The following is a 13859-nucleotide window of genomic DNA, read 5'->3' as shown; positions in this document are numbered from 1 at the left end:
AAGATACTTATGAAGATGTCTTGTAATCTGTGCATAAGCACATCAGACAATAGGATTTGGCTCTTAGCTCTGCTGAGGTGAAGGTTGTGTAAATGTTGTGTTTGGCCAACCTCTAAAGAGATTATGATGTGTCGATAGAAATGCAGACAAGTCATTCAAACAGATGTTTGTTTGTTCCTCTTTTTGTAAATGCACTTAGCTTTTATACTTTATCCTTCAGCCTCATCCTCTCCCTCCCTCCCTTTTTAAATCAGATTGCAATAAAGCTTCATTCATAAGCTGCAAAACTCCTATTTTCTTTCAAGTGCTGTTCTCATGTAGTCTCATTCAGCATTTCTATATCTTCACTTGCTGCATATCTCAAATCTTATGGTAATGACGGTTTGGCCTTTTTTAAAACAAGTTTGAATATTAGCTTGTGCCACTTGATGCCTGATTTCATAGCATCAACATGCATGTAAAACCTGGTTAGCAGGCACTCATGCAAAAGCACTGATGCAACAATCAGTGTTTGCATGTTTATGAGAGAGCTGTGTGTGTGTGTGTGTGTGTGTGTGTGTGTGTGTGTGTGTGTGTGTGTGTGTGTGTGTGTGAGGGAGGGAGTGTGTTGGTGGTGCTGCTTGAAGGAGAGCAGTAGTGATGGAGCCTGAAAGCCCTGCAGCGTAACTGTTCTCCCAGCGCATCGTCAACTTCACTGCTGAGCCCACAACACACGCTCAGCCTTAACCCCTGCTCGCACACTCTACACTTCTCTCTGAATCTTCCTTTCTCTCTTTGTTTCTCTTCATCCACTCTCTCCCTGCTTATTTAAAGCTCTGCGTCTGAATCTTTAAAACGCTCGTCTTTAACCAGTTCCTTTATCCACTTTGGTTTGACTACCTGTTCAAAACTGATTTTAATGTGTGACCATTTTTGTGTTTTTTTTAGTTTATAGCTTTTATATATGATGATTTTAATGTAAAGTGTCTTTGAGTACTATGAAAAGCGCTATATAAATAAAATGTATTATTGTTATTATTATTATTATTATTATTACCTCACTTATTCACTGATTCCACCTCTATGCCCCTATGCCATGTCTCAGTCCTTTTCCCCACTTTATTTTTCCGATGTGTGCCCTCAACCAGGCCCAGACCCTGACTTCCAGGATGATCACCAAGTCCAGCTGCAAAAAAGCTATGTGACTGTTGATAATTCAATGATAAATCCTCTGCTTTTGTCTCATGCACTGTCAGGGGGTGGGGCCTTTGGGTGACAGACAGCTCTCAGATAGAAGGGCAAGCACTATGTCATCATGGTGACTGCAGAGCGATTTAAGGAAATGGAGTGATAAGAGCAGAGAGGAAGAGGCTCAAGCCTGAAGGGGCGACTGGCATTAAAGCAATGTACCAAGATTCATGGATGTGTAAGATTCTATGCATATGAGTGTGAGAATATTCCAGAGTTAATTTGTGTGTCAATATGCGCACATGTCAGCAAGCCTTAGTGCGTGTATGTAGGCCTGTATATGTGTATTGTGTATCTGCATTTGTGCCGCTTCTGAAATCCCATTAATCATTCTAGCCCAACAATGCTGTGTACGTTATTGTTTACCTGAGCTCTGCATTGTGTTTGAATAGCCACGCACACATGCTCTGCGTTATATTAAGGCATTGTTTCAAAAGTGGTTGCTTTGCTCCTCTTTTTCTGCCAGAGAGATTAAAAATAGAAACATTCATGCTCTGTGAATGTACTTTCCCTCCAGGAAGTGTGCAGTTGTGGGTGTCTGACATTGGCTGCACACCATCACGTGGCATGTCCTTCCCAGGCTGCCATTGGCTGGCACCTGTGGGGCTCTGTGAAGAAAAGCTTTTCTGACAGGACCCAGGAGCCCAGAGGAGTTGCTGGAAACTGGGAGAAGGACAATGTCGGTGGAACCAGGAGAGCAATGGGGGGGCTCAAGAGATGCCATCACCATGGCTGTGAGCGCGGAGGTGCTGGGACGTGACCTCCCAGTCACAGCGAAAAGCAGGAACCCACAGAGATGATCACATGCCTGAAAAGGTGCAGTGGGGGGAATGAATGAGGGGAAGGAGAGGACGATGATTTGTAGCAATGACACTCAGAGAGCACGTGTAACCACCACATACACTCAGCTGACACTTAGATTTGTTGTCATTCAATCTGGCTGTTCCCCAACACTTTACATAGAAACACAGCTGGTGCCATTTCATAAGGTAATGGTTTATAACACATTTCTCATTGCTGTATTAATTCAGTATTCAATCATTTTAAAAATAATGAATTAATTCAAAAACTCTGCTGATTAAATGTCTTGATTCTCTTTTTTTTTCTTCCTCAGTTATTGGCTAATGGAGTGGGTGAAATATCCTACAAACCATCATGGAAGCTGTCGTCCTACATTTCTGTGGAGACATTGCCATCTGGTGTTTAATGTTAGGAGCACAAACGGCCTGTAAAGAAAGACTGTTCAAAATGGAGTAATGTAACACAGAGAATGTTCCAGCGACACATGCAGGATTAGTATAGCTTTTTTTTCTCCATATAATGCCTCACTGATTTAATGTGACATATGTAACATAGATAGGCCCAACATCTTAAAAGGCATTGGACAGTCCATACCTTGTTTTTATATTTGCTTATATTATTTTGATTTCCTCTCTGCTCCCCAACAAGAATGGCATTGTACAATCGTTTCGGTACTACCCCTTTCTCTGTGTAAATAGAGAATTTAGAGAAAGCAACGTTATTTCAGATGTGTTATTTAATTTTGATGGCAGCAGCTCATATAAATGCTCTCTACTACAATTGATTTACCCTCCAGGTCGAATAATCTCTGAGCAGTGAGGTCCACGCATGTCTGTATATTTGGCCCATCATCAGGTCTGCTGCAGAGGGTATCATTTGGCAAGAACACAGTGTCCTCAGAGGGAGAGTCATAAAACTCAAAATGTATCATCATGTGAGACAGAAGACAGAAATAAAACTGATGAGGTATATTCTGCTCTTCCATTAAATTCTCTCACTTTTTCTTTCTTTCTCTCTCTCGGTTTCTCTCACTTTCTCATGATGTTCCCCATCTCAAATTCAAATTAGCTCTAATGGCTTGACGATAATTAAGTACAGTAATTCCAAAGCAGCTTGAATATGACCTAAAAAACAACGTTGCTTGCATTTGATTTATTTGTTTATTTGATAGGGACAGAGCACGTTAATAAACATGGGTATAAAATACAAGATGTAAACATACTGGAGGTAGCAAGAATGCTAATTTACATCCGTGGTCACTAGGCAGATTACAAGTTACAATATACAGATACAAATATATAATTCACCAGTAGAGATGACCAAATACTTTGTATTACATGTCAAGTTCAAAGTGATCACAGATCTGGTTTGACTAAAGTCATTGTTTGAAATGGGTCTTAAAAGTGGAATATGTAGGGCACTCTCTTGTTGCACAAGGAAAGCTATTCTAATATTTACTTCCCTTTACTGACAGCACAGTTTGTCTACATGGGGTGCGTATATGTGGCACCTCACAGTCCCCTCTAGTGGTGGCCTTGCTGCTATTACCACGGTCAGCCCTCTGTTTAATCCATTTAAACAAAGAAGGTGGGTCAAGCCCACGCAAAGCCTTTTTTTTTTACGTAAAACAAGCTTATTTGAAATTCAAAACTGAAAAAAAATATTTTTACAGAACCTTACCATGATGAAATGAAAGAGTTAAAAAAAAAATGTGGTAAAAACATCTTGGAGCATAAACTGTCAGAAATGATCTCAGTTGCATACAAAGACATAGACAATAACCAAGCCACAGCCTCTTCATCCTGCTGCCGTCTTCTGCAGCTTCCTTCTTCAGGCTCCAAAATTTAACCTCCATTCCCTATATAGTTTGTGTGTGTGTGTGTGTGTGTGTGTGTGTGTGTGTGTGTGTGTGTGTGTGTGTGTGTGTGTGTGTGTGTGTACTTCTCAAAATGAGACTACAAATTGCACTTTGTTGTGCAACCATGCTGTACAATGGCAATAAATGAACCTTGTATATCCTCTGCATGTATTTGCATGTGTGTGGTTGATGATGAATTGTTTATGATGAAGGGGGTAGTAGCCATTTTTCTCTCTGTGTCTTTCCTCTAAGTTATTATCAGCATGGCGAAAGCCAAGACCAAGAGTTGATTTAAAAGATGTGGAGAAATGTATCAGTATGTGAGCTTACAAAATGTGTGACGCTCAACTGAACAGGATGAGCCGGTCTTTTGACTTGTGTTGAGTTGAGAAAGGTGTCTTGATTTTTTCTTTAATGTTTTTTCTCCCCCGGGTTTTGTTGTTTTATTCATTTTTGTGGAATATGAATGTATGTTGTTTTTTGTGGATGGTGATTTGATATAAGAGAAAGAGTATTAAAAGATTATCTTGCTCTCTGTCTCTCACATTCTCTCTTTTGTTCTGTCTTTCCCTATTTTACTCTTTTAAATTCACCCTTTGTTACTCTCATCCATCATCTTTATTTTCTGTTAAATTTCCAACAAAAGCAAATTAGGTCAAAAATGGGCTTTGGCAATTAGACTGGGGTGTTTGGTGTGAATAAATAACAAAGAACAACCAACCATACGTCCTTTGGCTATGCGCCATTATATCTTTGAGTATCACAGGGGGCTGGAGCCAATGCCAGCTGACGTTGGGCGAGAGGCGGGGCACCCTGGACAGGTCACCATGTGATCACACGGCTGACACGTAAAGACAGGCAGCCATTCACGCTCACATTCACGCCCAACATCAAGATCTGAATTATTAGTTCAGACAGTAGCTAGTGCCAAAGTAAATCAGGGTGAGAAGCTTCAAATGTAAACTCCTCCTCCTCAAACAGTCACACAGTAGCCAATGAAATGAGTGGCATTCAATTTTAGCAGCAACACACAGCTCACGTCATTGGCTTCCCCCTCCTCTCCCCCTCTCCTCATCTGTGTGTGTGTGTGTGTGGGGGGGTGGGTGTGTGTCTGTGTGCAGTGTGTCCTTGTGCATCTACGTGTCTGCATGCCTGACAGGATAAATCCAGCTTCTCCTCCATTCTCTCTCTCTTTCTCTCTGGCCCTCTCTCACACACACATACACAGGTGCTGTGCTCTGGCAACCCTCACGCTCACAAACACACATTCAAAACACACAAACTCATCACAGGATTGTAGTTGGTCCACTTTTCTGGTGCTGAGGAACTAGACATTTTGCCTTCATGGAGGATTACCACAAACCTGACCAGCAGACAGTGCAGGCACTGAGGAACATCGCCAACCGCCTCCGAATCAACTCCATCAAGGCAACAACTGCAGCAGGCAGCGGGTGAGTTGCCTCCACTGACTCTCAGACATGAGCTTTAATACTGTGAATGCAATGTAAAACATAATGCAAACTTAATATTTATTTGCAGCATGCATACATTGAAAACCAGCAGTCACATCGTGTGAACTACAGACTTGCATGTACAGATACACGCACAGACATGCAAGTGAAAGGCCAAAGGAACAGCATGTCCTGCCTTTGTTCTCCTCATTTGTTCAACTGGCAGAATCATTTTGACATCCATAAATGTCGTTTGATAAGTTGAACTGTCCATCCCTTATCATTGAATAAATTAATTAAAAAATATCTACGCTACACTATTTTTTATATTGTTCTGCTTTATGGAGAATTTAGTTTTGGAAAATTTTGAAAATTTTGAAAATCAGTTGATCCTTTTGAACAAAGAGTACATATCACACACAAGGGTCATTTTAATCATACTGAAATTCAAAGTAAATAACAGGTTGTTTTTTTTGATGATTGTTGATGATTTTCATATTCTGGAGAAGAACTTAAATTGTTTATTGGTCTATTGTCGCATTTTGAAATCGTATATTTACTTTGCTTGCAGGATAAATATTTGATTTCTGACCTCAGAGAGGTAAAACGCCCCCATGCAGTTAAGCACAATAGAGCACCATGTGCAATGCCGCGTGGATTGTATGTTGCAAATTTAGCATTGCATGACACGACATTACAATTCTAGAAGAAATGTCTCTTTAGAGACCAGTAGAATAATGTTGATTATTAGAAGCACAATACTGTTGTATATTTGAAGAATAAAGAAGGTTATCACATTGGAGCCCAGCTCCCCATTCCCCACACAGTTCTGCAGTGTTTAATGGGAACAAAGAGAAACACTGAATAATATTTGACAGAACGTTGCTTAACCTAAAATATTCTGCTTATTAATGTTGATAACTAATGGCTGCGTTGAAATGCCAAATAACCTCTCCATGTATTATATTTGTACATTATTGAGCGAAATACTCAAATACCTTTATTTGTGGGAAAGGCCAATAACCAGCCATTGATATCAGCACGAGATGGAACCACTTGGTGATTAACTGTTGGTGAGGGGTTAAATACTACTGTACATTCCTGTGAGCATGACTTATGTCTGACAGAACAGCACTGTCTCCTCTGTCGTACAGACACCCCACATCATGCTGCAGCGTGGCAGAAATCATGTCCGTACTTTACTTCCACACCATGAAGTACCGCCCTGAAGACCCGAGGAACTTCAACAGTGATCGCTTCGTCCTGTCCAAGGTGAGAGTCGGATGTTTATTTGTCCCACAGAATTCTAACTTTTCCTTGAATTACTTCAGCGTAGTATGACGAAGATAATGTTGATTTGTGATTGCTTTTTCTTCCACAGGGTCACGCTGCTCCGGCCCTGTACTCCATGTGGGTTGAAACGGGCTACCTGAAGGAGAGCGAGCTGCTCAGTTTGTGCCAGGTTGATTCTGCCCTGGAGGGCCACCCAACCCCTGTAAGCTGTCACATACTGAACCACACCTTGTGAATCGTCTCAGGCAGCACAAACTGTTCCAGCTCTCTTTAACAGTATTTTATTGTGTGTGTGTGTGTGTGTGTGTGTGTGTGTGTGTGTGTGTATTTCAGAAGCAGCAAATTGTGGACGTAGCCACTGGCTCCTTGGGGCAGGGTCTTGGTGTGGCTTGTGGAATGGCTTACACTGGGAAATACTTTGACAAGTCCAGGTAATCTTTCTTACTTATGGACACATACAAATGAAAGAATATGCATTACATTTTTTTAATTTTATGTTTATTTGCATTTTAGATTTCTTGCATGCATTTAAAAATCCCTTGCCATTTATTAATACACACGGACTCAACAATGTGGTGTCGATGTACAACATTTTTAGGGTTATTAATAATTAAAATGTTCGGTCCCCATTATACTTCTCTCAAGTGTTCAGTGATTGGGATTTTCCAGATTCTGTGGGTGTGTGCTGCGGCTACATGCCTGCTCTGCTCAATTATTCTGCTCTAATAATCACAGGCCCGGCAGTCATATCTCACTTATCTTTACCATCCAAGCAGATTCAAATTCAGGAATTGTGCTTTCAACCATGCATTTTTTTTGTAAAGAAACCCAAAACATTGAATGAAACACCTCCTGTATAGAGAACATGTTTACTCATCTGGTAGACCAATATTTGACCCATTAATTAATATTAACCCAATAATACATTAATAATTAAAGACAGAAAAATACTTATTCTTATTTATGAAATAAGATGATGATTTGTCCCATTTAAAGACTTATGGAAGACCCCTCTCAGGGAGCTTTTATCATGTCACAGCTGGTTACCATCCCAACTGTCAGATAATGGAAAGAGAGTCAGTCTGGCTGGAAAAGTATCAGTGGACATTTTTGTGAGATTTGCATCCCACCGTCATCTGATCGTACACCACACACACATATATACACAGACACAGAGACACATATTAATCGCATAATCTCACCCTGTTCTCTAACTCAGCTATCGTGTGTACTGCCTGCTGGGGGATGGTGAAATGTCAGAGGGTGCCGTTTGGGAGGCCATGTCGTTCGCCTCCCACTACCAGCTTGACAACCTTGTGGCCATCATGGACATCAACCGTTTGGGCCAAACTGACCCTGCACCCCTGCAGCATCATGTAGAGAAATATCAGAAACGCTGTGAAGCTTTCGGGTAATAATGCACTGAAAATCTATGTGGCAGTAGAGGCTGATAGTGTCTATGTACTCTATATGCTGTTTTGGAAGATTATCTAGAAGGTGGTGGTAATACAAGTAGCATTTTAGGATGTCTAGTCATAACAATTACATTTAGTTAACGCTGTCATGGTGTGTGTTCATGCCATCACCTATATCAATTGTCTTAATGTGTGGCTTTGATATGTATGTATGTGTGTAGCTGGCATGCCATCGTTGTGGATGGACACAGTGTGGAGGAGCTTTGCAAGGCTCTGAGCCAACCACGTCATCAGCCCACCGCCATCATTGCTAAAACCATCAAGGGAAAAGGCATTCCAGGTAACTGTCTGTCACTGTCCACTCCTCATCTGCAAATGCATTGCTCTCCCTCTAGTGACTATTACGTAACAAGCCCAAGTGTGTAACCCTTTCATAAAGTTTAAATCTATTCCAATGTGATGCCGTGTGGTTTCAGCTGCAGAGGATAAGCTGGGGTGGCATGCCAAACCTCTGCCCAAAGACATGGCGGAGATTGTTATGAAGGATCTGCAGAGCCGCATCATGAACAGCAGCAAGCACCTGTACCCTCCTGCTCCCATAGAGGACTCCCCACCGGTCAGCCTGAGGAACATCAGGATGCCGAGCGCACCCAGCTACAAGGCTGGCGAAAAGGTTTGTCACCCGCACACAAGAACATGTCTACAGAAACCACAGAGGCAAATAATTGAATTCTTTATACAAATGAACCAACAACCTTTGTTAATTATTGATTTGTTTGGCCTCTCTGTCTTTATAGATTGCAACACGGAAGGCATATGGGATGGCGTTGGCCAAATTAGGCCGCTACAATGAACGTGTTGTGGCCCTTGATGGGGACACTAACAACCTCACCTACTCAGACATCTTTAAGAATGAGCATCCCAACCGCTTTGTGGAGTGCTACATCGCTCAGCAGAACATGGTATGATCCCTCATGAATCTACAGAATTACGCTGATTTCACAAAGATATTTTAAGCCATCTATTTTCTGTGTATGGTACTTTTGGTTTATGGCTCTCTTATTGTTTTAAAGCTTATTACAAAACACAAACAAAACCTCCTTCTCTCTCTTTAATGTGGGGATTTAAAAATAAATTAAATTACTAAAGTAAATTGCTCGTTCTCAGCTCTGATTGGATATGAGTACGAACTTACATTTCACATCTGTCATTTTGATGATTAAATTATACATGACGTGTCTATCCATAATGCGAATCATTTACCTAGTTATGGCCATTGTGGCTGCTGCTGACAGGCCCCCTTCTTCTGCCTTTGTTAATATTTTATCTGAGTTAGGATTAATAATTTGGAGAGAGGCGATCGAACATTAATTCCTTGTGCTGTTATGGCTCCAGCAGCCGCCGACTCCAATGTAGGTCAGGCGTATGATGATAAGCAGTCATGACAAGTGTAGTCAGAAGTAAAATATTAATCAGCGCAGAGGGTGGGACCATCTGGCTGAATGCACAAGAAAAGTCAAACGTTGAATGGCAAAAGGTCTGTGGCTGAAAACCAATTACATCGTCATTACGGAGAATATATATTAGTATATATACTTTTGACACTATAAAATCAAAAACGCTTTTATATATGCTTTTATTTTATATATTAATTATGAATGCCATGCTTTTCTTGATTTGGATGAAACATCTGCTGGTTCAAATTCAGGCTTTAAAGAAGTAGTTCACTTTCTTTGATAAGAATTGATCTAACATCACAGTTGCAACTTCATGGATGCTTAGTTGTTGCTTTTGTTCAAGCAAAGAAATAAGTTGTGGGGTTGGGGAGAGTTTTAGAGACAGGACAAAGGAAATTATTTGGTTGAGGAGGTATGCCACTGATTCCACACAGATGGGAAAATAAGCTCTTGAGCTTTGGAGAAAACTCTTCTCAATGACTTTTGACTTAAACTGGTCTTTGGTTCAAATACGCTTTCAAATGGTTTGTGCCGCAGATTTTTGGACCTCTCTGTGATGTTTTGGGGATCAAGCATGTGTGACCGTTGGAAGGTTATATCTCTTAAGCTGTTATATACAGTAGGTACTAAGAAAAGAAAAATCTTCTCCTTTCCCAGGTCAGTGTTGCAATGGGATGTGCTGCCCGTGAGAGGAACGTTGTGTTTGCCAGCACTCTTGCTTCCTTTTTCACCCGCGCCTATGACCAGCTCCGCATGGCAGCCTTCTCAGACAGCAACATCAACCTGTGTGGCTCACACTGCGGCCTGTCCACCGGTTAGTAGCCTGCTGCTGATGAGCAAGGCACACCACGACCCCTCTCACACACCTTTACACTGAAGCCAGACATTTCAAAACACCCATTTTATTCCACCGTATTCACAGTATCCCTAAAGGTGATACATAAAATAATAATCTGTGTGTGTTTGTGAGTGTGCAGTTTTTTCAATCCTTACTCACTTTCCCTCTAATCCTATGTTTTCCTTGCTGTATTTACCCCCCTTTACCCTTACAGCTAGTATTCAATCCTCCCCTTTTCTCCCTTCCTGTCTGCCCTGGAAGCTGTCAACAGGGAACCAGGTGTCCCTCTGTTAGTGCAGGTATTCTGCATGCAAAGTCTGGCTTTATGTCTGTGGATCTGCATGTATCAGCTCACCTTACAGCTCGCTAGCTTTTGGGACTTTATGAATTGTGGATGTATGAAATCAACTCAATGTACATATTACAGGAGAGGAAGGCCCTTCTGTGATGGGTCTAGAGGACGTGGCTATGTTCAGGGCCCTTCCCACTGCGACCATTTTCTATCCCTGTGACGGTGTGTCTACAGAGAAGGCTGTGGAACTGGCTGCTTCCACTAAGGTACGTGAAGCCTAAATGCAGTGTTTATGCTTCCCTACTGTATCTGTGGAACATGATTTATTAGTAAAACAGCCTATTCGCTGTCAAAATGTCCCAGTGGTGATTGTCATGTTTCCCTCCAAAAAAGGGTGTTTGCTACATCCGAACCAGCCGCCAAGACAGCGCCATCATCTACAACAGCAATGAGGACTTCCATGTTGGCCAGGCTAAGGTGAGACCGTCTTTGTGCTCACATAGCTGTTACAGTAGTGTGAGGAAAATAAGAAAACAAAGAAATATCGCTACAAAATGAACACACCAAGCATTGTCAACACTGTAACCTGAAACAGAAGATGACACCTTTCTCTTTGCCAGGTGGTGTACCAGAGCAAAGAGGACCAGGTGACCGTGGTGGCAGCTGGAGTGACTTTGCATGAGGCCATGGCTGCAGCTGAACATTTAAAGAAAGGTACAGTACATAAAATACTCCTTTTAAAAAATAAAAAAGATAAGATGTATAACCAAATCACATCATATCCAACAGACACAGAATATAATATTTTTAATGAAATGCTGTATGACCATATTTGAAGATGATTCGCTGTTTATCAGAAATAGCACAGACAATTATATAATTTCTTTACAAATTACATTTTAAATTTGCTGAAATAAAACCTATTTCAAAAGCGGGATATTTAAATGTTACCAGCTGTAGTTCTGGACATTACTGTGTTTGAAAAAAAACGTCTACCCTTGATGTAAAATATGTCCTTGCATGCATTTTGGCCTTTGTCAACAGTGCTTGCTTGAGGTGGAAACAAACCTAAATCTTTGGAAGCTACATTTGTAATTCTAACTTTGCCACTGTGATATTTCATACAATACATGCATTGTGTTCATATTAATCACTAGTTACTGATTAAATCCAGCATTTACAAGGACATCCTGGCCTTAGAACCACTATATGAATTGCATGTCTCAGTTGCAGCAAAGCCATTAACATTATTATGCTATATATCATATCCCTCAACTGAATGAACTGGATTTTCAGAGAGGATCTCTGTTAGGGTCATTGACCCCTTCACAATCAAACCACTGGATGTCAAAACTATCATCGACCACACGCGTGCCACCAGGGGACGAATCCTCACTGTGGAAGACCACTACTATGAAGGTAGGTTTCCATGAAAGTTGCTCATACTATTCAGCTTCTACATATTGTATGACCACCACTAACCTTACAGCAGCAAGCCTCAGCGCATAACACAGCAGGGGCCCTGTCATTGGCCCGTATCCTCGGGTGTGTAGTGGTGGCATGTTTTCATTGGTTCAGCGACAGAGACGCAATGTGGTGGCATTTGCTTATTGGCTAAGGGGAGGCTTAGTGACTGCTGCGTGCCCTCATTGCAGGCAAGGTATTGGTATTGTGGTGCATTTTGTAAGTGCGAGAGCAAGAGAGGCAGAGTGCTGTCAGATTTCCTTAACTGAGCATGTGCCCATGGGGCTTTGTGTGACCTAGATAACACAGACAGCCATGCCCTATGCCTGTTAAGAGAAAGGGGATGGGTGATGGCACGGACTTGACTCGACAAAGGATTTTTGGCATCGGTCTGATGTTGGGTATCTCATTCATTTTACATCCGGACCACAGTGTTATAGTGGTGGAGGACATGTTTAGACTGAGCTAGTTTGTGATATTTTCTGGTCCTTTCTATTTACTGTATATGTGACGACATCATGCTTATGCACAGCCTCATTTTTTTTGCTGTCAATTAAGCTTAAAAGCCTTTGCAGCAATTGGGTGTCCCCCATCCTTCAATGAGGATTAGTCTCAAATGTGGCCTCTACACATCTCTCATGTGAATAACTGTTGTTCCACAGGTGGCCTTGGGGAGGCAGTGTCCTCAGCAATGGTCAACGAGTCTGGCTTCAATTTGCATCGTCTGGCCGTGTCCCATGTCCCCCGCAGTGGCAAACCACATGAGCTGCTCAAGCTCTATGGCATTGATCGTGACTCCATCACACAGGCCGTCCGCAAGATGCTCAGCAGCTCTACCAACGCCAAGTAACTTTATCGCTGCCCCACCCACCTATCTGATCACACCCCTGCAGATAAAGATAAGCAGTCAAGTATGTTTTTGATTCACATGACATCCAGCTCTTTAAATTCCTTCACTGTGATTGCCCCTGAGTGTGTACTGAAGTAATGTGATTTTGTGCTGTACACTTTGAAGTAGTTCCACATCACCTTTCTTTCATGCATCCGTCACATCACACACAAGAACAGAGACAAACAAATGTCCTCACTCCTAAACTCATTGTCATAAACCCAGTTCAGTAATCAAAATGTGGCCATAACAGTCAATGGATGTTCACCATATAAAACAGTACAATATTACATGTTCAACATGAGTATGTGTGATGTTCTCATGTGTTTTTTTAATGCTCTTTGATTAATTCAACTGGAAATGTTTTTATATTGTTCTGATGTAGCTCTTGGGTGGGGCTTAGTTTTAAAGTAGTTTATCATGACAATAGTGTCAGAAATAAGCTAACTGAGTTGTTGTTTTTAGAAAGTAGGGGAGAAAATAAAATCAAACAAATGTAGGTAGGTCATAAACAGCTGTCACTCCAAACATCAGATCACACCTTCAGATCATTTAAACATTGTGGTTTCAAAAGTTGTATCATATCTATTCAGCGCTGTATTTTCTTTTGTTATTGATTTTGATGTTACCATCAACCTACACACCTCAATGTTCATTTGTGCTAGTTGTACAACTGGACCATACCAGCAAAGTGATGATGCATTATGTCGTCAGTGACTTCAAGAAGGCCCTTCCAGTGCTGATGGAGAATGGCTAGCTGTGACTGACGCTAAAGTTAACCCAAGAACAAACACTTTCTTTGTTACTTGAAATTTTGTATGTACCTTACTTTCATGTAATAAAGCCCTCTGCATTTGACTTTGAGCGATTACAA

General features: G+C 41.4%; 1 protein-coding gene across 1 annotated transcript; it reads left to right on the top strand.

Moving 5' to 3' along the window:
- The first annotated feature begins 5200 nt into the window (after positions 1 to 5200).
- On the top strand, positions 5201 to 13803 carry LOC306713675 (transketolase-like). The gene is made up of 14 exons (XM_079183462.1): positions 5201 to 5337; positions 6492 to 6609; positions 6719 to 6832; positions 6964 to 7061; positions 7850 to 8041; positions 8267 to 8385; positions 8522 to 8718; positions 8843 to 9007; positions 10160 to 10316; positions 10768 to 10898; positions 11026 to 11109; positions 11253 to 11346; positions 11929 to 12051; positions 12759 to 13803. The coding sequence occupies exons 1-14, from the start codon at positions 5231 to 5233 to the stop codon at positions 12944 to 12946; spliced, it is 1887 nt and encodes a 628-aa protein (XP_079039588.1). The 5' UTR covers positions 5201 to 5230; the 3' UTR covers positions 12947 to 13803.
- Positions 13804 to 13859: the final 56 nt, after the last annotated feature.

The sequence above is a fragment of the Pholis gunnellus genome, assembly GCF_910591455.1.
Source record: "Pholis gunnellus genome assembly, chromosome: 3".
Taxonomy (NCBI): Eukaryota; Metazoa; Chordata; class Actinopteri; order Perciformes; family Pholidae; genus Pholis; species Pholis gunnellus.
This window is presented reverse-complemented; position numbering and strand designations above follow the sequence as displayed.

What these genes read in the sequence shown, in the direction of transcription:
- LOC306713675 (XM_079183462.1), top strand. Translation starts at nt 5,231, where the DNA reads ATGGAGGATTACCACAAACCTGACCAGCAGACAGTGCAGGCACTGAGG. An exon ending in ACACTGCGGCCTGTCCACCG is followed by an intron (nt 10,317 to 10,767) that starts GTTAGTAGCCTG and finishes TACATATTACAG; the next exon opens with GAGAGGAAGGCCCTTCTGTG. An exon ending in AACTGGCTGCTTCCACTAAG is followed by an intron (nt 10,899 to 11,025) that starts GTACGTGAAGCC and finishes CCTCCAAAAAAG; the next exon opens with GGTGTTTGCTACATCCGAAC.